Here is a 25,195-nt window from a genome sequence, read left to right as displayed (position 1 = left end):
ACGATGTTAGCCACTACACCATATCGGAGGGGGACTGCGAATTACCCTCTTAGGTTTAGTCTTGACCCCTTAGGTTTAGCGCTCTTTGTCCTTATGCCTCCCCGTGCGTGGTTCTATATAGTCCCCTGCTCTTCCCCTCCATCCGACAGCCCCAATTTCTTTTTCGCCTTCTTTCTCCTACACCTCGCAGGTGAGGCATTTTTGCTATTGACGCGGATCACTGAGCTCCTGAGCTCCGCCACCCCCTTTTCCATGTCTGACTCGTCGGCTCTTCTGCGACCCCGCGTCTGCAATTCGAACCGCCCTCCCTCCTCCGGCCCTGTTTTCCTTCTCAGGCCCGACCATGGCGTTAGGTGTCAATCGGCCGACCTATATTTAGCCTCCCCGCATACAGGCGATTCGCCCTACACTCTTTTAGGATAATCATCCCTACGCAGCGGGACTGCAAATCTGCCTTAGGGCCGACACACCGTGCGAGAGCCTTATCGACCCTAGATGATAGCGCTAGCCTCAATCTAAAACCGAAGATGACCGGATCGGATTACTCGGTTTAATAGACTGATCAGACTCTCTCAGCCGTGAGTGGCGTCAGCCGGTTCTTGCTCAGTCAACGCAGTTAAGTGACAAGGTAGGGACAATTTTTTTTATGATGACTGTAATAGTTCACGGCGGTCATTGGGCCGGAGAACGAACCATTGGACGTCTCGTTTGGGCACTTTCATCGAAGGGCATGGCCGGCCAGGCGCGTCCCAAACGTGAGGAAGATCATTAGCTCCTTACTATGCGAGATAGAAGATGGGCATAATATATGCCAGTATTACAAAAATTATTCGAGGTTAGATATGGAAACAGCAATGAGGCTTATAAAAAAGTGCTAGGGTGCGTTGGAGTAATAATCAACGAATAACCCACTAAATATTCACTCTTCACACCGTATAATGATCCTTTTTCACAACTGTTCCTTTGTGCCATTTCTTAGTGGACCAATTGCCTTCAGTATTGCATTTTCTGGCTTATCTTCTTAGCTAATCTATTCTTCCTAAAGATCTTATCCGCTGCCTCATTCACTGCATTGGTCACAAACTGGACCTGCATCTGGCAGCCTAGAGGGGCCCAAGGATGCACCATTGGCTCTCAAACACGATTGAACATCGTCTATATCGAGGATTTTGTTCTGGCTAATGAGCGATGCCGCAACTCCAGCGGCCTGACCGGTAACCAGCGCCGTCCCCATGACCCTGACTGCGCTGGTTGCATATTGATCGACGTCAACGCATCGCCCCGCAACAAAAAGGTTGGAGGTATCTAAGCTCAGAAGACAGGCCAGTGGAATTTCAAAATACCCCCGGGGTGGGATCCTGAAAGAGCTTTCCCAGTTGTTATTCCTCTCGTCATGTAGCTCACAGCCTCAGGCTCCTAGGGCAATGACATCGTCAAAATGTCTATCTGACATAATATCGACTTCTGTCAGTTCATATGATGCATTGACGTAACGGCTCTCCCGAGTGCCGAAATTGGGACCTGTTGAGGCGAGATACATCTTTTCATGGCCGGGCAATTTTCGTAAGATTTCAGATATTCTCGGGCCTGTTTACGCCCAGAGACCTCAGCAGCGGTGATACTGGCTGCATCTCTCGTGTCATATGTCGCCGAGGCTAGGAAGGAAACAACATGACCCGACTGAGGAAGGCGGATTAGGACGGACTCGTTCTTTCGAATCACTTTTAACAAGGCGGGATCCTCCATTTTGGCCGCGATGATAGCTTGACGCCAGCTGGCGGCGGTCGGCTTGGCAGATGAATCCAACCCGACAAAGCATGTCGCTAATGAGCCCAAGTTCACAGTTCCATGATTGCCAGATAGAGTCGACGCGCTGCAGTGATATGCGAGATCACCGTCTCCACTGCAATCCACGAAAGCCCTAGCTTCAATCCACCGTCTCCCACTTCTCTCCTGGAGTTCGACGGAAGAGACAATTTGCCCCTGGCCACATCGAGCCCCAACGACTGTCGCATGAAGAAGGACATCAATATGATGCTCCAGTACAATATCGTCAAGGACTAATTTCAAGCACTCTGGCTCAAGGGCCTTCGGAAGCATGTAGGTTAGATTTTGACCGCCCTAGGAGTATTTTTAATGGCGATTTACCTACCTGAAAGATTCCGCAGTGCCGAACTGGCCTACCGGTGGTGCCGTCTATCTCTTTGAGTCGACGCTCGAGATCTTCCCATATCCGTCCGATCGCGCGTTTGGGGAGTTCTTCCAATGTAAAAAGTCCACAGTATGCTACCACTCCTCGATGAGTGGCGGCACCACCAAGGCAGTCCTTAGACTCGACCATGAGGATACGTGCATGAGGGCCGGCGGCCTGCCTGGCTCCAATTGCTGCACCAATCCCCGCCGTACCGCCGCCCACCACTAAAATATCATATTTCTTAGCAAGAGTCATAGCGGATGACATTTCTTTTCTTTATAGAACTTCTTGATTACGTACTTAGCCTCGTTAATGAAAAGGGCTGACCTGGGTATACTTATAGAAGCAACCGGAGAAAGCTGATATGGGGAAAATGGGTTTGGCCCTATGGCAGTACATGGAGTAGACTACCGTACGGGTGAACTGTCGGGATTTTTAATTCTCAATAATCGCGATAGATGCCGGGTCCTTAAGTTTCTGATCCTCACCAATCGTGATCGATACCGACTGAAAGAATTTAGAGTTCACCGCGGCATTGCTTACTATTGGTTTAACCCTAAGTTTTAACCACTGTGACTTTTCCCTACGGGTAAAATCTCCACTAGTATAAGGTTAAATAATAGAAATGTATTAGTATAAATTAGTAGTTTTATATATACTAAGACCCCGATTTTATATAAAAATAGGTTTTATTAGGGCCCTATTAGGGAACCATAGTGGTTTATGGTTTAGTTACGGTTTAGGCGGTTAGAACCCGCAACCACCACGGTTTGTTTTTTTCGGGGAAAGGTTTGACCCTAATTGCGGTTTTTGGCGCACTCAATCCGTGACATTGAACCACGGTTCAATGATCCAAGGGTCTTCTGAAAGGGCTCTCCGATAGTTGTATTTGCGCGAAAGCCGAGTAGAGAGATTCGGGTGTCTGACCAATTGAGAAGGCCGATTAATGCCAATGGCACAGGGCTTTTTATTCCCGCGCACTAAGTAGAAGATTGGCCATATCTCGCAACGTAGGCAAAGTCAGAGCTGCACCTCTTGCATCCATATCAAGTATCCAATTCTCTATCGATTGTCGATATAAGTGAAAATATGACCAGATGGCCTCTTTTTAGCAGCAGCTTCGCGCCCATTGATCCGGGCCTTCAAAGTTGACAGGTACTTCAAAAGATCGTGCAGCAGCTGCAGCAGAGGGATATTCACCATATTCTATAGCTTTCATAGCTAATAAAAAGCGACCTTCCTGCTCTGTCAACTTTTTCTTTTTATCAGAGCGTTGGCCATTGTTGTGGTTAACAAATATGGATTACAGTATATTATTAAAGTGGATTTTTGATGGGGCCGGGCCGCTGGGGCGACCGTGGATCACGTTAGTTATGGGTGGGTCGTTTATGTAAGGGAGTCGGGGGACGGAACAACGGAGACTTTTTGACTTGCTGTTGACGGTGTTATCACTCCGGAAATGGATTCTGACAAATCGGCAACCGGACAGCATTAAAGGAGACTTCATTGTGCTTTTAGACAGGTGGGCTTAGCGACACCCTCCTCTTTAGTTCCCTCTCTTCATCTTCCATAAATTTAAGTCCCTTTCTTTTCTCCGCAAACATCTTCGCCCATCACGACAGTCAAGTAACATTCAATCCTATTCACAATGACCACCTCACCCCTAGAAGGGCAGGAAACTGCATCGCATCATTCCAAAATTTTACTATCGAGGCATGGTGATGGTAAGTAGCTCTCAAAGATATCCTGCAAAAGCTGGAGGCATTTTGAACGCGTTGACTAACTCATACACAGATCCAGGTATAGGGTCTACGCAGACTGCGAAAGATGAATATGTCTACATTGCCGATGGCTACAACTTGATTCGGCGGATCATCTTCATCATGACGGTGTGTTCATCCATGTTCACCAATCAGTTGGGCCTATGCAACACCCTCACGACGCTCGAAATAATCGGAGAGTCCTTTGGTGTCACCGAGCCTGGTAAACTCTCGTGGACAATCTCTGGCTACGGCTTGACTCTAGGCACATTCGTCTTGATCGGAGGACGTTTGGGTGACGAGTTTGGCAACAAGGCAATCTTCATCATCGGTATGGGCTGGCTTGCTTTGACCAGCATGATGGCAGGAGCCTCTGTCTACTCCAGCTGGCCCGTCTACGTCCTTGCTCGTGTCCTGCAGGGCCTTGGACCTGCCTTAACTGTGCCTAATGCACTCGCCATCATGGGCAAATGCTTCTCCGAGGGCCCTCGAAACATGGGTTTCGCATGGTTTGCTGCATCAGCCCCAGTCGGTGCGATGGCTGGTCTCCTCTTTGGGCCCCTCTTCGCCATGGCTTGGTGGCCATGGATCTACTGGAGCCAGGCTTTGGGGGTTGCCTTTCTTTTCGTCCTCGCTATCGTTGCAATTCCAAACATGCCTGTCGAGGGTGAGCAAAAACAGCGACGAACGATTCGCGAAACTTTGGACCGCCTTGATCTCCTGGGAGGTGCAAGCGGTGTGACAGCTCTGGTTCTGTTCAACTTCGCCTGGAATCAGAGCGTGGTCACTACGTGGGACGAACCTTACGTCTACGTATGCCTGATCCTTAGTTTCTTGTTCATGGCGGCGTTCTTTTACATCGAACTTCGCCTAGCTCGCTATCCAATCCTACCTGTCGCCGTCCTCACTTCCGACATCGCCTTCGTCTTTGGTTGTACAGCAGCGGGCTGGTCCACATTTGGCATCTGGGTAAGTACTGATCTTTGCCCCAAAGTTCTGTCAAATTAACGATGTGTCTAGCTTTTCTACGTTATCCGAATATGCCTCAATATCGGTGGCCAAACTCCCATTCAACTGGCTGCATGGCTTTCTCCTATCCTCATTACCGGCATATCAACAGCATTGGTCGTTGGCAAAATAATCAACAAGGTTCCAGCCTCGTCCATCATGTTGTTTGCAATGCTTTGCTACTTCGTCACTTCCCTTCTCATGGCCTTGCGACCCGTACACTCGACGTACTGGACCTACTTCTTTTTCGCCACCATTATCGCCACCTTTGCAATGGATTCATCGTTGCCTGCTGCCACGATCATCTTCTCGAACGCAGTGCCTCGACAGTACCAGGGTATGGGTTCCAGTGTGATCATGACGATTGTTGTCTATAGTATATCGCTAGGTCTTGGTTTCGCTGGTACCATTGAACTTCAGATCAACAATGGCGGACACACCGAAGCAGATTTGCTTCATGGTTACCGGGGTACTCTCTGGTTTTCTGTCGGGTTGACGGCATTCGGCACTGTTCTCGCCCTTATCTTTCTACTCAAGGATCATCGAAGACGAAAGTTGGCCAAGGATCAAACGGAAGAGGAAAAGGCTGATTCAACGGAGGCTTGAATGGTTGAAGGGTTGATCACTCATCGATCATTCCTCGATACCTAGTGACAATACCGTGGTAGATTATCTCGGCACCCATGAGTTTATGTGGCAGAATGGAACTTGCGAGCTCTTGCGAAGAAGCTACGAAGACAAGAGGTGGAGTATTGACCAGATGAGAGTTGAAGACTCCAAAACGACCAAGCATAGTTAGAGCAGTTTGATTGCATGCAGGCTTATACAACGAGTACTTAGACTGGCAGTACTTGTGAAAACATGGTAGTCAGATTGTGCAAAGACTCCCGACCCCCGCCCCTCCCCGGAATGTTCAGTGCAAGGTAATTACAAGGTATTCTGTCAATCTGTCAAGAAGAGCCTGAACTGTGGCCTTTGGTCTGTCGTCCGTCATCAGACGCCTGTAACCCGTTGTCTATCGTTTATGGCGTGACGTCTGATCATCTGTTTGTGTGTCGTCTATTATCCGTCACCGAAATTCCGTCATACAGTCTAATCTTTCCAATCTTAGGCCATCAAGGTTTCCCAGACTTTTGAGCGAGCTGCGTCAGCTTGAGAGCATCGGCTAACGGCAATTCGTTGTCTAAGCTCAAACTTCCGAAAATTCCACAGCACATACTTAAGTATGGCAAGCTTTTCTTGCTACCGCTACTCACAATATCCAAGAAAGTCACACAGATCGACACTGCGATCAGATTGAGAAGCTTGCTAGAGATCTAAGTTAGCCAACCCATTCTCCCTGGGCTAGATGTCCTTGTCTCACCCGTCGAGTATGTCACAGCTTGGGATTCGGGCCGCGATGGCTAACACGGCTTGGGCTGAGTTTACGCAAAGCGTTTCTGAAATTGATTGGCTTCCAGCTTCCAGTCCAGTGATGAACAGGGCACAGACGCCGTAGAGTCGTTATTGAACTATTCGCTACCTATTTGGATTTCCTGCCTTGTCTCCAGGCAGATAGTCTTGATGAAGATCATGGATGGCAAATTAAAGGCGGATATCTCAATGACCGAGGGCATCTGCGCCACACTCTATCATTGATTGAAAAACCGGAGACTGGGCTGAACTGAGAGCCCTCTCAAATGGGAACATAGAGCGTAGCCCTACTGAATCTAGTGTGATGAAGGGTGTCCTCAGGAATGGTCTGGATTGCCAGACGTCCGAAATCATTGCAATTTCAGATGCCAACTAAGACAACGAAGCTTTAAAGCTATTGCAAATACAGAAGCAGAAGGAAGGGGCATGCTGCCCATCAGCCTGGAGCATGTACACGGAGTGAGGTATAAAACATGCAAACGGAGACTTGATTGCTTGAGCGTGGGCGGATCATAATTAAAAAGCCATTGGCTAGGCAAAAACATCCACCACCACAGATTTGACATAATTGCTCCAGCCGGCTGACCAGACCACCCGCGGAAAAACCCGAATCACTCTGCCCGGTATCAGAGCATCAAACCAATCTTGAATATCAGGACTCGTATCATGTCGATCCCAGCTGACTATCTGCGTTGTCCAGTTATTCCATGCATGTTTGTTCTGGCAAATGATGGGATGCTGCATCTCGAGAGGCTCAACCATCCCGTTGGGAGAGCAATCTGCTATTCCGGCCTCAAACCAGGTTAATGAATTGTAGGCACCTTTATCGTATTGAAAACTGCTCCAGCCTTGGTCACGCGATACGATGGTGAAAATTATTTTATCAGGTGGAGGGCTTCCTTTGGGGATTTGGACTTCCAGGTATGGTTCAAGTTCACGCTGCTCAGTGTCGTACCTTTCGCAATCGAATTGGACTTGTTCTACCCTTTTCTTTGAAAGGAGGGGAGGATTCAACGCTGTTATCTGAGCTACCAGAGTGTCGTAAAAGGGCTCATCTTGGTGGAAAGTCATTTCGTCTGAGTCGGTTGTCCAAAAGAGCTTGGGGCACGCTTCCTTTTCAAGACAAAACTGCACCAAATCACTGTCTCGCTGAAGAAGGGCCACGTCCAGACATCCCTGGCCTTGTCCAAACGATTGGTGTGGAGACACATAGCTTTCAAGGAGCTCTCGCACCAACCCACTAGATTCCATTGGAATATCTAGACCAGCCACATTCTCCCGTGTGAAGCACTTCTTGTCGAAGAGAAGAAGCCTTCGGCACCTATCTCTGTCCAAGTCAAGAGCGTTCCGCAGGGCTGTATTCCGTGGGCGGTGTGCCGGCCCATAGTTGACTTGACCCCCATTGCTAAGGAGGAAGTCAAGCACATCATCTCGGTCATGATAAGATGCGATATGCAACGGTGTCTCTCCACCATCGCCTTCAGGCAAATTGACATCAGCTCCCATTTCCACGAGCCATTCTACCATCTCGAGTGACCCAAAACGGCACGCAGCATGAATGGGGGCTCGTCCGCCCCTGCCGATGGCATTGATTGCGGCCCCGTGCTTGAGAAGCACCTTTGCTTCTTGCAGTCGACTAATCTGAGCAGCGTAGTTGAGTGGAGAATCCCCCTCCTCGAAGTCATCTAGAGAACGGTGAGGCTGGTCCAGAAATTGATCCAGCAACGAGGGCAGCCCAAGAAGTACCATTCGCTGCACACTATCCAATCGCATACTGGTTTCATCTCGGTGAGAACAGTCATAGAGCTCGGGTTCGACTTCCTTGCCTTTCCAATTCCTCAATGCTTGACGGATGGCGTTCTGCTGATAGAGACTGATGAGAAATCGGTCTGAATCTCCTGCACTGTCCTTTTCGAGAAGTTTCTTCAGCTGTGGCTTCAGTGTTTCACTCTCAGTACCGACATCTTCTACGTGAGAGCCGAAATACCTTGCCGTGTAATCAAGAAATGCCATGTAATCAAGTAAGGTATTCTGGTCCATCAGCATGTATCGAGTGCTAATGCCACGGACGTCTTCTTTCATGCTGTCGTATTTGTTCAGGTAGGTGATACAGGTGAGGGCAACATATTCTTTGGGGTCAATCCTGAATAGTCCGTCATTCTCTTTCAGGGAGGTGCCCTCTTTCAAGGGCACGTCATGTTGCTTTGAGGCATGTTTTCTCAAAAAGTCATTTGTCGTTTCGTGGGCAAGCCGAACAACATCTTCTTTCTCGTCGTAATCCACCATGCCGACACATGAGGCGATGATTTGCTTCAGATCCTGCTGTGTGATGGGGTTGGCGAGGCTGGTTTCGGAGCTGGCATCGGAGCTAGCATCAGAGCTGGCGTAAGGTTCTAGACTAATTTCGGTCACACTGGGCTGGACCTCATCTAAATCGCCAATCGAAAGAGCAATCAAAAGCTCTGTGCTGTGAAGGGGACGTTTTGCCTGCACAAGCCAGGCGAGAAGCCTATGAGCATCGATCTGGGAAGTTTCTTCTTGGGCAATTCGCTCCATAGCATCTTTATACGTCGAGTCAAGGCTATCATCCTCGGTAGGAAGGCACCTGAAGCGCGCAACTAATCTCTTGTTGGTTGGGAGTTGGTTGATAATGCTGGTTTGGATTTTTGGGATCAAATAACTGGTGTGCTAAGTGTCAGTAATCTTGGGTGACCCTCGTATATCGTCGAAAACTCACATTCCTTTTGCAGCATTGAGAATTTTCGTGACAATTTTCGTTCGAAGCTCCCAATTACGGTCGAGAAGAGGGTTGTCGATTGAATTCTCAATGTAAAGTCGAATATCTTCTTCTCTGGGCTGTATTTCCAGAAGATGGTATGCAGGACTGGGTTGGTATTCGACAGTGCCTGGGCGGCAAGTGGTCAAAATGTGCAAAGACTTGTAACTTTCGCCAAAGGCACACAGCTGCTTTAGGAGCTCGTGGCGGACACCTTGCTGCAACTCATCTAATGCATCCAGAAGTATAAAGACCTTTTCTTGCTTCTCTATCAAGTTTTCGAAGTCCTTAAGCAACTCTCTCGGTTGTGGATCTCTCTCGGTATTCTTTTGGTACTGTGCAAAAAGCGGCGACTGATAATCGGGACATCTCTCTAGTAGCTGCTTTAGCATGGAAGCTATCAACAGAGGAAATGTCTGCCGGTCCCCTGACTTGTAGTCACAGAAAACGAATGCTAGTGGCGTGTCCGGATGATCACGATCTAAGTGCTCAATTGTCGCAGCCATGAGCATTGTCTTGCCCGCTGATGGAATTCCATAGCAATGGAGAGCTTTGGGTTTTCCGGCTTTCCAATCACTTAGTTCATTGGATGTCACGAACCAGCGGCCAATGACCTCTTTCTTGTATCTCTTGCTAGTCAAATCATTCAGCCGACCGTAAAGTGGATATTTGTATATCCAATGAAGGAACTTTTCCCGTTCTTGCGTTTTATCCTTGGCATCGCCTTTAAGCGCCTGCTCGTGGATCTGTTTTAAGAGTATTTCGCTATCCTTATGGCGAAGAAGAGATGTCACATGTGTCCATTTCTCGAAATTCACATCCTCGTTAGAAACAGTACTCTTTAGCTCTCTCAACTGTTCAACAGCTGAGCCTGTCAGATCATATATGATATTCCTACCAACCGAGGCAGCTTGAAACTTGATGGCGGCAAGGACATAACGTAAAATCGCGGTATAGACTCGAACAATTGCTCTTCGTATTCCTTCGCTGGCTTCAGACTCTGTCTCTCGGTAATAGACCTCGAAGAAAGAGTATCGACAAAGAACGTCAGAAAGATCAGCTGATGATTGCAGCAGTGCAACCTTTCGGTCTTGGCGATTACTAGCCATCTGGGCAAGGAGATTTTGTCAATGAAACGACTCAAGAAAGCCGAAGCATCAAGTGGGTGCGATACGTACCTGTAGGCCAACTGACACAATTGACCAAGCGCAGGCAGCGTGGCCAGTGGGATCACAAGCAGCTAGTGCACCGACTAGCTTTTGAACCGAGAGAACCGCCCCCAAGACGCTACTGGCTAGTTTCTGAGTCTGACACGTCTCAGTCGACTTCTCTCTCGCCGAATCAGTCATATCCTGTAGGATAGTCTGTAAAGATCTCTCATTCCCCGCCAACATCTGAGTGAGTCGCACTTGCTCATCGTGATCTAGCTGAGAATAGGCAGCTTCCCATAGATTCTCAGTGGACAATTGACGTGACGCTATTTTTGCCACGGCTTGGTCAAGTAATTCATCCTGTGGCGGATCACCAGGTTGGTCAATCTGCGTATCAGAGAGGTAAGCTGATCATGAAATTGCTAAAAATCTGAATGAGAGGCGAAACCAACTTTCTCTGACTGGATCCCAACATCCTCTAGGCTCGTTGATTGAATTCTGCCTTGCTTCAAGCTAGCTGAAGTAGATGCTTGGAGTGGCGTTGAATCTTGATTCTCTGTTGGCGCCTCATGGCTGAATATTCTCCGAAACAGTCTTCTGCCCGAGAGCAGTTTGATGCATTGAAGCGGCATGGAGGAGGGAGATAGTTGTTTGTCTTTTCTTTTCCCTTTTTCTTTTCCCTTTTTCTTTTCTCTTGTTTACCCCTGTGGCTTGGCAAAGTGTTTTGCCGGATGTTTTTGGTGCGCTTCAGCTACCAGCAATTGGCAAGAGAATAATGCTCTAGCAGATTGAACGCAATAAAAAACGAAATACACACTTCCTGGTCAAAGGATGAGTGCCAGCAACTATGTGAGGTGTTTCAGCGACTCGGGGCTTGATGGGAACTCGATTTGATCATTGAGAGGAGAAAGAATTCAAAAACGCGGTATTCAACAAGACGGCAAGCGGGGCGCCATAAACCGCTCCCATTGCACCGCTTTTCCGCCCCTGACCGCCGGCCCGGCTCCGCCTTGCCCCTGCCCCTTTCCGGCATGGCGCCCGCTGCGGTCGCCCGACTGGACTTAGCGCTGCAGTGGCCGCCTTTATCGCCCGACGCCTTCGCTCCTCCATCTATGAGTGCATATTTGGCAAAAGCATTCTGTATGTGTACAAATTGGTAAGTGGACCCTATCGACTAATGCCTAGGCTCTAGTCTCTCAGACGTGTGCAGGATTCTGCACTCTAATTAGGACAGTGCTAGATGGGCACCCCCTTTGGCTAGATGGACACCTCCCTTCCTAAATAAGAAGGTGGGTCGTAAGTGTATTCCTCCCCCCGCCCCCCCACCCAAGAGCTTAGTGCAATACATTTCTTGGCATCATTGGACCTCCGAAGGACCGGCAGAAATGGGGCCACCTGACGCTCGATATACTTGCATTTAATATGTAAATCACTAATAAAATTAAGTCACTCTCTCGTACCACCACAAAAATAATTACCCCATAATTAGGGTTACGCTAAGAATCGAGCCTTAGCATGACGCTCTCCTGTCACGGAGTCTCTGGGAAGCATGCACTTGTAATCATGCATTAACCTCTCGCAAACATAGAATATCGACAACGTACAGGTGTCGACACAGCGTTGATTCACCGAAACGTTGCCCTTCATGTTAAATAGCCTCTTCTAGGAGAATCCACAAGTTCTCCAAGAATCAGTCTCTGTATTCTCTTCAATACTATTGTTCCGAGGCACCCTTATCTTACCTAGTTGACAGGCTCTATCCTGTAAACACTAGAACCCCTCATATCTTACAGTGAACCTACTTTTCTCAACTTTTGTTATACCTTAAAGTTAAGGAACGCTGACCGTTCAAAGTTAGATTAGACACGGCGTAGATAGCCTTTCGTTGCCCTAGCGAGGTTGCCCTAGAGAAATCCCCCTCCACTTCCGGTTCTTCTTCGTTCACAAACAAATTCTAGTCGAATAAGTCATCCGGTTATGGCCTTCGGGGCATCTTTATAGTAAGATATTAAAGAGTATTCGGTTAGAGTAGAGAGCATTTCGCGGAGTATAAAAGTTTCCTTTTATTTATATTCTACTTGTGATAGGTTTCATGACTTGCTAATGATAGAGCTGCCTAGGCGCTAAACACTGCCTACGTTGAAGGTAACTCCTAGTGCACGTAGGCATTAACGAGCTAAACCGTTTTTGGTATAGTTCTAAAATTCCCACACCTTGCTGCTGGCTATATAGAGACACCACGACTTTGTTTGATATAAGCACGCAGAATCATGGCATTTCCATCGTCACCTCGACTTACACCATATCGGATGTTGGATGAAAACCGAAGCAAGATTTGACATAATAGCCCAATTGGTTTAGCGCTATGCTCCGGCCTCCCTTTTCTTCCATGTGACTCATGTGACTCGTTGCCAACGAGTCATTGGCTCTTCTGCAATTTTGAGCCGGCAATCTGCGCTGCCTACTCTCGAGTGGCCCTGTCCTCGTCTTTAGCTCCGACTATGGCGCTCGAGATGAGACACCCTTTTCCTCTCGTTTTTGTCGCTGGTTTGCAGACTCGTCAATCGGCCGGTCTATAGTCGACTTCGGCATATGTAGGCGCATTCGCCCTACACTCTTTCAGGATAATTGTCCCTACATTTGCTCAACTTCCAACTCACATACCAACTTTCAATGGCTTTAGAGGCCCTATCCGGGATGGCAATATAAAGCGAGTGGTTTCTTCGTTTCCCCCGTAAGATGATATTATTGATTGTGTTCTTCTTACTTAACAGAGACTTTAAGCCCTTACGCTTAGTACATAAAGCTCTCGGCGAGATAACGCTATTCTCCTCGTCACGCGTGTTTCTTTCGGCTAATTCGTTAAATATCTAAGTTTTTGAGCCGTACCGAACTACCTAACATTTCGCCGAGAGATTACGGAAATTATCTAGGACGACGTACGTTTTATCTCCGCGCTGTTAATGTCAGGCCCACTGCCGGTCATCGCCCATTAGTAAACATAACGTGTGTATTTATCCTAGAAGCTAACCTTCGTATAAATGTCAGCGATTAGTTTTACCACAAATCCGTATACGCTCTTAGTACTAGAAGACTATATTTCCCGAATTATATAGCAACATGACTTACACCGTCCTCACATGTTTACGCGCTAAAAACGAGAAAAAAAAAAAAAAAAAAAAAAAAAAAAAAAAGCGAAAAGGTGGTTGTTCTATAAGGCAAATACCTACTAAAGAAGGTGTCTCGGTTTTATGAATCCTCCTTATTAATAGCGCAGCCGGAGTACGCGATTTGTCACAAATATCTCGCCAGCTAACACCGCGTCTAGCACCTTGACAGCCGTGTACGAGGGCCTTACCGAAATATAGTGTATGTGAAAGATAGGGTCATAAATCAATACATGTCCAGATGGATCTAGTTTTTAGTTTGTTGAATTTAATGGTTTGTAAGATAATTGCATTTGAATCTAATAGATACAGACAGGGTGACCACTCGTCCTGGAAATACGTTAGTTAACGTATTCCACTACCCAGTGCCACCACCGAGCAGCCATATCCAAAACACATACATAGTAAATGCAATATTTTACAACCTTGTATTTCAACAACTGCATTATTGTGTGATTTCACTCTCATTAGATAGCTATTGAGAAGGACCTTTAACCCTATATATGAATTCCAAGAAAACCGAAATGCTACAATATCATGGTATTGAAAATTACTTTGCTCAAAGCGAGAAATATATATAACGCAATCACGAAGTCACAAATACTTTCCAAACTCCTAGAGACGCTAGATGTCACCCAAAAAGCATTAGGCTATTAGGAAAACTCCATATAGACTACCGCTGTTGAAATATCATCTTGTAATCAATCGCGTTTACTATGTGGCCACTCAGTGGTGGCCGCTCGGTAGTGAATTACGTTATGGGGGTGCTAATTAACGTAACGTTACATAAGACATACGGAGAAACCTTGGCATATATCCTCCGGTTTTACACAGTTATGGTATCGACAGATATTGACATGACGCTTTCGCCAGTGCTGCACCGCGCTGGATCATGCTGGGCTTATTCGTCCCTTAATTGGAATATATGAGACCATTTGATAGATCTATTCTCTATCAAATCCAGGGGCCGAAGGAGCACCAATGACTATGACTTTTGTGACAGGACGATGGCGTGATACTCCGTCGGTATGGCTCATAGCTGGCCAAGAACACGGTCTCTACTTAGGGAACGGCAAAATTCTTTTGGAGATTCAACTCGATCATATATCGCTACCTCCGACGGAATGACCACTCCAACATCTTCAGCAACAGAGAGCGCCCCGACCAGACTCGGTGAAAAAGTCCCAGTTGTTCAGTCTACAGTAGGCGATGGAGCACTGCAGCTGCTGGCTGAAGCCGGCTCTGTCGGAGTTGTTGATCCCGAGACATCTAGAAGACTCTTGCGCAAAATCGACTTGTATGTCATGCCACTGATCTGCATCGTTTACTTCCTGCAGTATCTGGACAAGATCGCCATCAGCTATGCCAGCGTCACCGGAATGCGCGAGTCAGCGAAGCTCTACGGCAACCAATTTAACTGGGTGTCCAGTGTGTTCTTTTTCGGCCAGCTCGCCTTCTCCTTCCCCACAATGCGCCTGGTGCAAGCATTTCCCCTAGCAAGATATGTGGCTGTCAACGTTACAGTCTGGGGCACCATCCTGGCCTGTATGTCCGCTTGTCATTCATTTGCCGCCCTGATGGTCTGCCGCACGCTTCTGGGTGCCGCGGAAGCCGCAGTCGTGCCTGCCTGGGTGGTCTTCACCTCGCAGTGGTACCGGAAGGAGGAACAGGCTTTCCGTGTCGGTTTGTGGTTCTCCATGTGTGGATGGGCGCAGATGTTCGGCGGCTACGTCGCATATGGTGTAGCAATTCACATTGGTGGGGATCCTAGCGCGTCCCTGCGAGGTTGGCAGGTCATTTTTCTGATCCTGGGCCTGCTGACCGTAGTGATCGGCATTCTCTTTTTTTCATCCTGCCTGATTCCCCTGTTACTGCGGGATTTCTATCCCCAGAAGAAAAGGCGATGCACGCGGAGCGTCTTCGAGGCAACGGGCAGGGCATTGGAAGTAATGTTTTCAAAAAAGCTCAGTTTTACGAAGCTCTTACCGACCCGCACACTTGGCTCTACGCTTTCTGGGTCCTGGCGGCAAATGTTCCAAACTCTATTGCTACGAGTTTTGGAAATACCCTGGTAACGGGGATGGGCTACTCAGCAACACAAAGTCTCTTGCTTGTTACCCCGCTGGGAGCTTACGAGGTGGTGGTGTTAGTTGGGTTGACCTATATGGCAATGAAAACACAGCAGCGACTATTCTGGTGCATCATGGGCCATATCCCGGCAATCGTGGGGGCGATTCTTATGGCGACAACTGGCAAGGTGCCGGCCCTTGTGGGATACTACCTCTCGGGAGGCATTCCGATCGGGTGGACGACAATCCTTGGGCTCACCAGTACCAATGTAGCTGGCTCAACCAAGAAGATCACCGTGTCCTGCATCCAGACGATCGCCTACACTGTCGGCAACATCATCTCGCCCCAAACATTCCAAGCCAAAGACGCCCCAAAATATTTGCCGGCCAAAATCTCTATCGTTATTCTGTACTTCCTCATCACAATAGACCTCTGCCTTATCTGGTGGCTATCAATCCGAGAGAATCGCCGGCGCGATCAGGAGAAGGAAGAATTAGGTGGCGCGAGCGTCCTTCCAGAGAACTACGAGTTTCTAGACTTAACGGACAGGGAGAACCGGGACTTTCGTTATGCTATATGATAAAAGTTCGTGCACTTGAGTTGGCGATGCGGACGAGGTATAGAGGTGATGAATAGATATAGTCAATGGAGGGAAGCGAATTTACAACAGATCTGAGACATGAATCCCATGCCAAGAATTCTTCAGCGATGGCATATTTCAGAAATCAAACAAACATAATATTCATACAGGTTTATTAGTTGTAACCCTGTCTTTAGGCTGGTAAATCCTTACCACCTATCATGGGCCGCCCACTCAACCTTGGGCCACGGTGACATCTAGATGTATTCAACATATTCACGGCTCATAGCAATTCAACCCAAGATCACAACCACTTCACGAGACGATTAAAGGTCCACAAGGGTCTGAGGCCATCTATGTGTTATTACGTTAGTTTGAAAATACTTATAGTTTTAGGAGAGGGGATGTCTTACAGCCAGTCTGCTACATCTTTTTAAGATCAGAATTTATAGAGCGGTGGAATCGGCCAGTTCTAGGGGACGTAAGTAAAGATTTTGTTCGTATCGGGTCTACATGCGCAGTTAAAAACGACTTTTATATCCTCGAGAGGATAGAAATTTTCTTTGACCGCTTGAGGGTCGCTTTTCATGGTGACGGTGCTCAAGTTCTGATGATAATGCTGGTTCCTGGTCTCCGGCACAGTACTCCTCCAATATACGGACAGTCTTACCGGTCGTAGCTCCAAGCAATAAGATTAAGACCTGGCACCTGTATCGGAATATAGGTCCGCGACTATGTATTTTAACAGTTATATCAACTTGTGGCTCGTTTCTTCTGTATAATCTCTTCACCCGTGTCCCGCCAAAGTATCATATGGCATCTGATTGACTTACCTGGCTAACTACTCCGTGGCAAGTCAAAATCTCGAGACAGCGGTATCATTTATTGAATCTACGGCTGTGCTAGGTTCCACCTGGCGGGTATAAGACTTCGAGATAAACTTGCTGGCATGCACATTATGTACTTTCTTATTGTTAATTTATGCTTGTATATAAGTGCTTAGAATCTAGGCCTAATAGGAAGACCCACACCGAGTGTACCTTATATAAGGCATTTTCCTAAGTAGGTTACTATCTCTAAATTAAGTAGGACTAGGGCGGAAATATGCTCGAGCGATGATTAGGGGCCCTATCGGTAAAATTATAACAGCGTGACCCTTCGCGTACAAACCTAAGCCGTGCGTATCGCCTAGAGCAGTGTAAAGTATAAGGGGTTATAGTGTTTACAGGATAGAGCCTGCCAACTAGGTAAGGTAAAGATTCCTTTGAAAAATAATATCAGATGGAAATGGAAAATAGAGACTGATTCTTGGGAAAACCTAGTTTCCCCATGGAATCGACTATTTGACATGAGGGTAGCGAGGCGGTCAGATAGCGCAGAGGACCAAAAGATCCAGGGCCAGCCCGCGGCATAGGTAAGAGTGCCTCCTAGTATTGGGCCAATACTTGGAGCAATAGTTATTCTAGGGAATATCAGCAAAGGAGCCGCCAAGATATGAAAGTTTGCAGACCTACGCAAATAAGACCATAGAGGCAATGATCCTCTTTCAGCAGGAGCGGCCAAATGTGTGACAACTCCATAGGCTATCGAGGATGTGCCTAGGAAATGGGGATATAATCAGCAGCAGACTAATGAGAATTGAAGGAAACACTACCGGAAATGCACAATGCCTGCAGAATTCGAAGACCCAGAAGCGCCGGGTATGACCTGATCAGAACAATTGCAAGATTAGCTGAGGTGCCGTGAATTGGGCAGTGGCGGTGAAGTTGGTGGCATGGCCAAACTTAAGACACTCAGCATTAGACCAAGACTCGAAGGCGGTTGGATCTGCCCCAAAGGTCCCATTGTTCAAAGCCATAAAGCCAAAGACATGCTGAGAGTCAGAGTCAGGACCACATAGCTGCATGGCCAGAGAGTCGCGACGTCCATCAAAACCATGCGAGTCATCCAAGAGTTCTTCAAGAGCAACAGAACTAATGTCTTGGCTTCGCAGACCATTGCCAATGTAGAGACCTAACACCGCCAAACTCAGCATAGAGCATGGTGGTCTTGCTGGGTGAAGCATGTCCGTTGGCAACATAGTCGTGCATTTGTCTGATCAAAGAGCGGTAGTTGGACTCGGTGCCCTCTGAGGAAGAAGACCACCGGCTAATTTTGTAGTCAATCTTGTGCTTCTTTGCACCATGCAAGGAAGTAGCCTTGGTCTTCCCATCGTCGGTCCAGTCATCGCCATAGGCAGTGCAGGCGAAGATGAGACTCGGCATCATCCACGTTGTCGTAAAGGTTGAAGGCGTAAAACATACTTTGATTGCAATTAGCAAACTGGTCCATGATGTGATAAGCCGACCACTTGGATGGATTGGGTCCTGAGACCACACATCGCTCAGGACAGACCGTGTTGAATCCTTGATAGCCGGGACTAGCGCCTAGCCTGGATGGTGTCTGTCCAGAGACAATTCCGGTGAACAGCAGCAGGCTGACCGCTGCGCCACTCCAGAAAGGAGCCATAGTGATGGCTTGTCAAACGAAAAGGAAATGCAAAGAGTGTATAGAAATTGAAAAAGAGTGTATAAATTTGCAAAAGAATGACTGGTTTGAGAGGACTGTGAGTCCCAGTAGTCTCGAGGACGGTTAGAGAGCGTAAGACTACAATCAAACTATAGAGACGGTCCAACAGCAGCAATATAAATGTATCCTGTCTGCTATGGCCGAATCCAACCGAGAGTAGACTATCACGGATCGCACACCGTGCTCCGGTCATGCTCCGGTCATGCTAGTGAATACGAAGTAGGAATCTCTGCTTCAGGGGCCGAGTGTTTCAGGTGGACCTCTCATTCCGCACATCAGGGTCGTTCGCAAGGCTCTCATCAGATCACTTTGCCAAGTGTTGACTACTACTAGCGGGTAGTTGATAGAGCCGCTAAGCCCTAGGCTGATCCACCGTGTTTGATCCACTCCGAAGACACCGCTAGACTCTGCTTTTTTTTTTTTTTTTTTTTTTTTTTGTTCTTGGGTACTTAACTTTTGGAGTAATTTCGCTTCTCCGGCGCTATTGGTTATTTGCCATGCCCTTGATTCTTGCTGTTTGAAATCTTCATTGCTCTTTCATTCTCCCAACTCGCCATCTTTCTTTCTGCATTTGGTAATCTTTTGTGTTGGCCCTCTTGCCATCAGCATTGATCCCCCCTATGATATAACCCCACCCGCTCAGCATGTTCAGTTTCAAGGCGTGCCTGCTGGCACTCAGCGTGGTGGTCAACCTGGCGACCGTGAATGCGACAGGGTTGGGCCTCGCGGAGATCGACCTTGTGTTTCCGCGTAACGACACGTTTGAGCCCATGCCACTCATGCCTATCGTCTTCGCTGTTAAGAATAATCCGGCCTTTCAGCAGATAAGCCCTTCTATGACATATAAGGTGGGCTTGTTACACCGGGGAAAGGGGGGGAATTCCACCTTCTTACCCCTCCAGCCACTTTCTACGGACGATCTTGTCGACAACAAAACAGAGACACAGTTCGTGTACTTTGGAATCGCCAATCACTTTAACACGGAGAACACCTGGGAATTCGGATGGTCAATGAGCTGGTCTAACTGCTCCACATCTGACAACGGCACCGACTATGACAATGCCCATACACGAAACGATGTAGACGGTTTCCACGAACGATACTACGACGTCTATCAGAGTATCATCTTCACCACCAAAAAAGGGGGCCGTCAGGCGAACCTGACTACCCTCACTACCGACGAGGACTGTGGCAAAACTCCGGCGTTTGCCTTTGAAGTAATTCAGACCCTTACCAACCCCACAGAAACTTTCCTGGGTCAAAGCGACAGGGGCCCCCGAAATGTGCTCTTCTCGCAAGCCCCACACCCACTCTCAGTCCTTGTAAAGCTAGCATGGCGCCTGAAGCGGCCTCGAGCATCACCTCGAGTCTGACTAGTCATGAATGCACCGCTGCAACTCCTGCTGTGAGCTGCCCGCCCAAAACCGATGGGGCCATTCGCAGTCTATGTCAGGCGGCATGGTGGACCGCTGGTGCTGCCTGGCTTTTGTGCAGCATATTTTGTTAGTGGAGACACTGTATAATTATGAAAGGTTACTACTAGTTGCAATCAAGCTATGGTATTGTATCCCAAACTTGAATCCCGAAAGTTAAGTAGATCAATCCTTGAGGAGTATACCAGGGATTCGTTGGACCCTAGTGAGGCTGATGTGACCCTGAAGTTGGGCTCGGGCACCCACCATGTACCTTGCTGTACCTTCCCCGAACATGTGCGAAACAATCTGAGATGGCCCAATATGTTCAGTAGGTCAAGTACTCAAGATCCTGACTTATATCCAAGCCTGCGTCTAAGTCAAATTGTATCATGATGTCATTGTCTTTATCTCTAGATTGGAGTAGCCAATCGGGCGATTGTGGCCTCGCCTTCTCTTTTGATGCTATTCTTGCCTTGTCTATTGACAAATCTTCTTGTGGGGCGCTGGCAGATGAGGACATGTAACGACCAAGAGGAGGAGGAGGAGGAGGAGGAGGAGGAGGAGGAGGAGGAGGAGGGGGCATTCGATAATAATCCCTGTCAAAATCTTTGACTACCGCTGGCTGAGGAGCCTTAATTGGATCTGTCCTCAGCAGCGACGCAGGATCTCTGGGCTTCAGCTCTCGGGGGTATGGAAGATGGGCCCATTCATCGTAGTCTTGGTATATGTGAGACTCCTGCATGGACGGTGAAGGGATGGACCCCAGAAAATTCAGTTTCCTCATTACTGAGAGACTGGTCTGTTCCATGGTCAATCGAAATACTCAATACCTTGGTGACGGTCGCAATGTGTGGTAAAAGTGACAGAGCTAGTGATTACAAATATGAGGGGCATATGCTTATCGACGTGTACGAAGCCAATAAGGGACGCTAGTGTGGCGACGCAGTGAGACCGCATGACGAGCCAACCAGTGCTGCTTGGGAGACAAAGAAGGCCAAATGGATAAACCCATCAATCCGTCGGTTCCTGTCAGCTTAAGTAACTCGTTGCAGTCAATGCAATGCCTTCTACTTGTCTACAACAAGCCTCAAAGGCATTCAAATATGTGGATGTCTGTGAAAAGCAGTCAAGTGCGAGCCTTTGTGATCTCAAAGTTGGAAGGCTCCGCATCAACTGTTGTTTTCTCAAGTTCAAGATGCGTTGAAGACAACTCAATGACAAAGATGCGGGCATTTCTTGGTTCTACCCTTGCGCTAAAGTGTAGTTGGCTCTTTAACCGCCTAGGTGGAGGCATTCCAATTACGGAAATCTAAGAGTGAAACGGGACTACTGCAGGCGAAGTGGAAGTGAATAATGTGACTTCTTCGTGCGCGCCAACAGAATATCCAACACATGAGCTGCGAAGTGATTTGTCCATCCATTTTGCGGCTCACTAGCTGAAATAGGAGGCAGTGCAGCTGAATAAAGCGCTAAATGCCATCTCACTAACTCCCCGGTGCTCGGCAGATTCTTAACCTGCTTCATTTCCCTTTGTGTCTCAAATCAAGAATATTTGATCTTTCAAGTTATTATCACGAGAATCTTCAAGGGTGACGCGCGACATGGCAGAAATTCTAGGAGCTGCTTCTGCTGTTGTTGGCCTTGCTGCTTTTGCAACTCAAGTTGTGGAAAAGCTCGATGCTCTGAACGCTATCTATAGGTACAACCGGACTGAAGCTGCAGTTTCGATTGAATCATTGACAGGTCTCCTCAATATTCTTCGCTTAATATTACGGTCTGCCCAGTCCCTAGAGGGGCATCCGGCGGTCGATCAAGCGATTGTGAAATGTCAGGAGACCTACAGCATCATTGACCTTGGTCTAGACGATCTTTTACAGAGAATTTCAAATATGCCATCTGGCAAGCGAGCCCATTTGAAGTCGGTGAAACTACTATTTTCACGGGATATTCGCCGGGAGGTCGAAAAAATCGAATCCAAGCTTGACCTCATGACCAAGACACTGACTTTGTGAGCTCTAAAACTCCCGACACGGACCAGAATTTTGGTTGATTTGAATTGATCTTATAGGTCCCTTGTACTTTACAAAATCCAAGACCCGAGGAATACCGTAGGAGGTCCACCGGGGGAAAGCACCTCTGCACCTGCTTTGACCCAATCAATTTCCCGGAACAATTCCTTCATACGCGAACCTGACCCACGAGAGCAAAATACGGCAAGCGAGGTCGTTAGAAGAGCCACTCACGTTCAACGAACATCATGCAGTCGGCAATACTGCCATTGCTCATGTCATCTAACTGAAAATATCATAGGACACTACTGGGGTTTCGAGTTTACGCCGTTCTCGGCTTTGTTTGGAAAATGCGACAACAAAGAATGCACTGCGAAGAGCACTTCTTGGAAAGTACGCTTTGCCTTGAACAAATTTCGAATTCCATGTGCGCTCGTTATAGGGTTAAAGTTGGTGTCAGGCACTGGCACGTACACCATACAACCAGCCCTCAGTCTAGAAAGGGTGGTAAGCTATACATCTGCGGGATTTGAGATACTATGGAAGTGCCAAAATAACGCCATTTCGCCTGCTCAGGCCCGAAAGAGCTTTTACGAACTGTATCGCTTGGACGATGGTCTTAAGAACCACAGAAACCCGGACGGCAAGGGTTATGTCCAGGTACGCCAGCTTAACCTAGCTGCCGTGTCTAGTCTAAACTGACATTACAAAGGAGCTTCTTACTTATGGGCCTTGGAGGAATCAAGATAGACAGTTCGCTCTTTTGAGGATTTTAGTTCGTGATTTTGGCATGACACTTGAAAATCAGGATCAAAGGTTTTTCCAACTCCATATCGTTATGATATAAGTGGGACTAACCATGATTTATCTAGCTTCCTCCTTCAATGTGTAGCTTGGATAGGAGAGGGATCCCATCTTGATTTGCTTAATGTGATTCTCGAATGTGGATTTGATCCCAGCAATATAAATTCACCATCATTTCAAAGGTGGCCCCCGCCGTTATCACCAAATTGGTTATCAGAAGAATTGACTCCTGATCCGTTCTTCATCGAGTATCTTGCCACGCTAGCAAAGGCTAGTCCCGGTGAGTCTCATAAACTCTCAAAGATGGTGGCGCTTTTAACAGATAGCAAGGATTTGCGGGGGCCACGGCCCTGCACGATGCGATTTTACTCCAGTCGGTCAAAACTGTTCGTCGGCTGATCTCTTCTTCAGACATGCTAGAGGAAGATCGGAACTTCCTAGGCCAGACACCCTTACATCTTGCGAGCGTTAATCGGGATATTTCAAGTCTTCTGTTAGATGCTGGGCATAGCATAAACACCATTGATAAGCACGGGATCACTCCTTTGATGTACGCAGCCGGGATGGGAAAAAGCGAAGTTGTCCAAATGCTTATCCTCCGAGGCGCGGACACCACCATCTCAGATACACGCTGGGACCGGAATTTCATCGCATATGCATCCGTACGTGGTCATTGGAAACTTGTCTTCAAATCTCTGCAAACAATGCAATCATGCTACACTCGGAGGACCTTTCAATATTTCGTTAATCACGCCTTATTAGCACTGATCGTCAACAACACATGGATCGATGACCTGAGAAGGGCCGAATACTTTGAAAATCTGCTTAACCTCTGTGAAGATGTGAACCTCACATTCAAGAATTGCAACACAGGCACAAATCACGATAACCTCCTACACTATGTCCGAAACCGGAAGGAGGCCCAGTCTCTCCTTCGTCGCGGTTTTAGTGGGTTCAATCAAGCAAACAGTGATGGAAAACTTGCAATACATTCATTCGTGCAATGCCCAAATGCCGAATTGATTCAATATTGCCTCGAGAATGGAAGCAATGTGAACCACGCTGATCTTGACGGACGTACTATTATTTTCCGTCTGATTTCGCAGCTGGGAAACTATAGTTGGTTGATTTGGGATGCTGTTGATTCAATCAAGCTGTGCCTGGCTCGAGGGGCTGATGTTTTCCTTTCTGACAGCTGCGACTGCCCATGTCTTGATGGCAGTGGCTGCCATACGTCTTCAGCATTTGACTTTAGGTTTCATTTCGATATATGGGGGAGTCCGACTGGATTTGTGTGGGCTTTTGAGTGGCTCTCAATCGTGGAAGAATTTAGAGGCCTTGAAGCGTCAAAAGTGATGCTTTTATCCTTTCTTCGCAGGACACAATCCGACATACTTGGTATCACACATTTCTGCTGCCATAGAGGAAGAGGGGTGCGTATGAGGGACTATGGTCTATTCAGACCAAGAATCCCTTCGGATGAAGATGTCAGGGAGATACTAGATGAGGAAGAAGAGTTTCTCGAGATATTAGAAGAAGATATGCAGTCGTGGGAACACCAGAGCTTGGACGGCCTTCGGTCTCAATGGATGGTCCTTTTGAAAGGAAAGCACAAGTTTGAAGTGACAAAGGCAAGGGAGGAAAGACGCGACAGAAGACAGCTCAACCAAGTGAGTGCAGGCGAAGGAGCCACCAAAGAAAAATAAGACCATGTGCTAACGGGTTAGTTGACTCACGGAGTGGATCACAAAAACGACCGCTTTGTAGACAATGTTACAATTGTCAGCCCTGGTAGTGAGCCAATAATTGATTTGTCAACGCCGATGGCCGAATATGCTTTCTGGTTACAGCACGAATACTTCCGGAGCAGAAATAGACCGACTAATCTTGCAACGGACGGCTGGTATGAAAGACGAATGTCCTGGTTTCGAGAGTTGATGGATGTAATGCAAGTACGGGACAGTGAGATTGTCCAGAGTATGCGCAAGATAAACGTCACAGAGAGCCGATCCGAGCAAGTTGATCAGGAGGCAATCTCTGCCCAGTTTCTAGCTCATTTTAACTCCTCTGCGTTCGAAATTGTCGATTTAAATACCCAGAGGTAAGACGTTGGCTTTGATTAGCGATCTAGAAAATGAATAATCAGAGTTTGCTTCCCTCTTTTATCTGATCAATTAGTAGTCGGACCTTACAGCTTGCGCGAATGAGTTAAGCCTATTGCTAATACGGCCTTGCGGTTACCTGTAGGTAGTAGCTACCCGCTTGTGGGAAGGAAACCAC

At 47.5% G+C, this 25,195-nt stretch overlaps 8 protein-coding genes across 8 annotated transcripts; 4 read left to right on the top strand and 4 right to left on the bottom strand.

Moving 5' to 3' along the window:
* Positions 1–1,467: 1,467 nt before the first annotated feature.
* On the bottom strand, positions 1,468–2,461 carry N7446_007033 (uncharacterized protein; the record flags this gene model as incomplete). Its single annotated transcript, XM_058515779.1, has 2 exons — positions 1,468–2,088; positions 2,153–2,461. The coding sequence occupies 2 exons, from the start codon at positions 2,459–2,461 to the stop codon at positions 1,468–1,470; spliced, it is 930 nt and encodes a 309-aa protein (XP_058372957.1).
* Positions 2,462–3,842: 1,381 nt separating this feature from the next.
* Positions 3,843–5,568, top strand: N7446_007032 (MFS transporter; the record flags this gene model as incomplete). The annotated part of the gene is made up of 3 exons (XM_058515778.1): positions 3,843–3,918; positions 3,989–4,923; positions 4,975–5,568. The coding sequence occupies 3 exons, from the start codon at positions 3,843–3,845 to the stop codon at positions 5,566–5,568; spliced, it is 1,605 nt and encodes a 534-aa protein (XP_058372956.1).
* A 1,338-nt stretch (positions 5,569–6,906) lies between these two features.
* Positions 6,907–10,500, bottom strand: N7446_007031 (ankyrin repeat domain-containing protein; the record flags this gene model as incomplete). The annotated part of the gene is made up of 3 exons (XM_058515777.1): positions 6,907–9,055; positions 9,113–10,260; positions 10,330–10,500. 3 exons carry the CDS (start codon positions 10,498–10,500, stop codon positions 6,907–6,909), a joined length of 3,468 nt encoding a protein of 1,155 aa, XP_058372955.1.
* Positions 10,501–14,593: 4,093 nt separating this feature from the next.
* N7446_007030 (uncharacterized protein) lies at positions 14,594–16,119 on the top strand (the record flags this gene model as incomplete). Its single annotated transcript, XM_058515776.1, has 2 exons — positions 14,594–15,243; positions 15,297–16,119. 2 exons carry the CDS (start codon positions 14,594–14,596, stop codon positions 16,117–16,119), a joined length of 1,473 nt encoding a protein of 490 aa, XP_058372954.1.
* A 1,711-nt stretch (positions 16,120–17,830) lies between these two features.
* On the bottom strand, positions 17,831–18,386 carry N7446_007029 (Peptidoglycan-binding Lysin subgroup; the record flags this gene model as incomplete). Its single annotated transcript, XM_058515775.1, has 2 exons — positions 17,831–18,075; positions 18,140–18,386. 2 exons carry the CDS (start codon positions 18,384–18,386, stop codon positions 17,831–17,833), a joined length of 492 nt encoding a protein of 163 aa, XP_058372953.1.
* Positions 18,387–19,331: 945 nt separating this feature from the next.
* On the top strand, positions 19,332–20,060 carry N7446_007028 (uncharacterized protein; the record flags this gene model as incomplete). Its single annotated transcript, XM_058515774.1, has 1 exon — positions 19,332–20,060. One exon carries the CDS (start codon positions 19,332–19,334, stop codon positions 20,058–20,060), a length of 729 nt encoding a protein of 242 aa, XP_058372952.1.
* Positions 20,061–20,427: 367 nt separating this feature from the next.
* Positions 20,428–20,844, bottom strand: N7446_007027 (uncharacterized protein; the record flags this gene model as incomplete). The annotated part of the gene is made up of 1 exon (XM_058515773.1): positions 20,428–20,844. The coding sequence occupies one exon, from the start codon at positions 20,842–20,844 to the stop codon at positions 20,428–20,430; it is 417 nt and encodes a 138-aa protein (XP_058372951.1).
* Positions 20,845–21,703: 859 nt separating this feature from the next.
* On the top strand, positions 21,704–25,020 carry N7446_007026 (ankyrin repeat domain-containing protein; the record flags this gene model as incomplete). The annotated part of the gene is made up of 8 exons (XM_058515772.1): positions 21,704–22,110; positions 22,413–22,504; positions 22,554–22,618; positions 22,688–22,771; positions 22,824–22,927; positions 22,984–23,195; positions 23,246–24,585; positions 24,643–25,020. 8 exons carry the CDS (start codon positions 21,704–21,706, stop codon positions 25,018–25,020), a joined length of 2,682 nt encoding a protein of 893 aa, XP_058372950.1.
* Between the last annotated feature and the right edge of the window lie 175 nt (positions 25,021–25,195).

This window comes from Penicillium canescens (assembly GCF_028828765.1).
Source record: "Penicillium canescens strain IBT 15451 chromosome Unknown utg000004l_segment0_segment0, whole genome shotgun sequence".
Taxonomy (NCBI): Eukaryota; Fungi; Ascomycota; class Eurotiomycetes; order Eurotiales; family Aspergillaceae; genus Penicillium; species Penicillium canescens.
The sequence above is the reverse complement of the archived record's forward strand: the minus strand, read 5'-3'. Positions and strand labels throughout refer to the sequence as shown.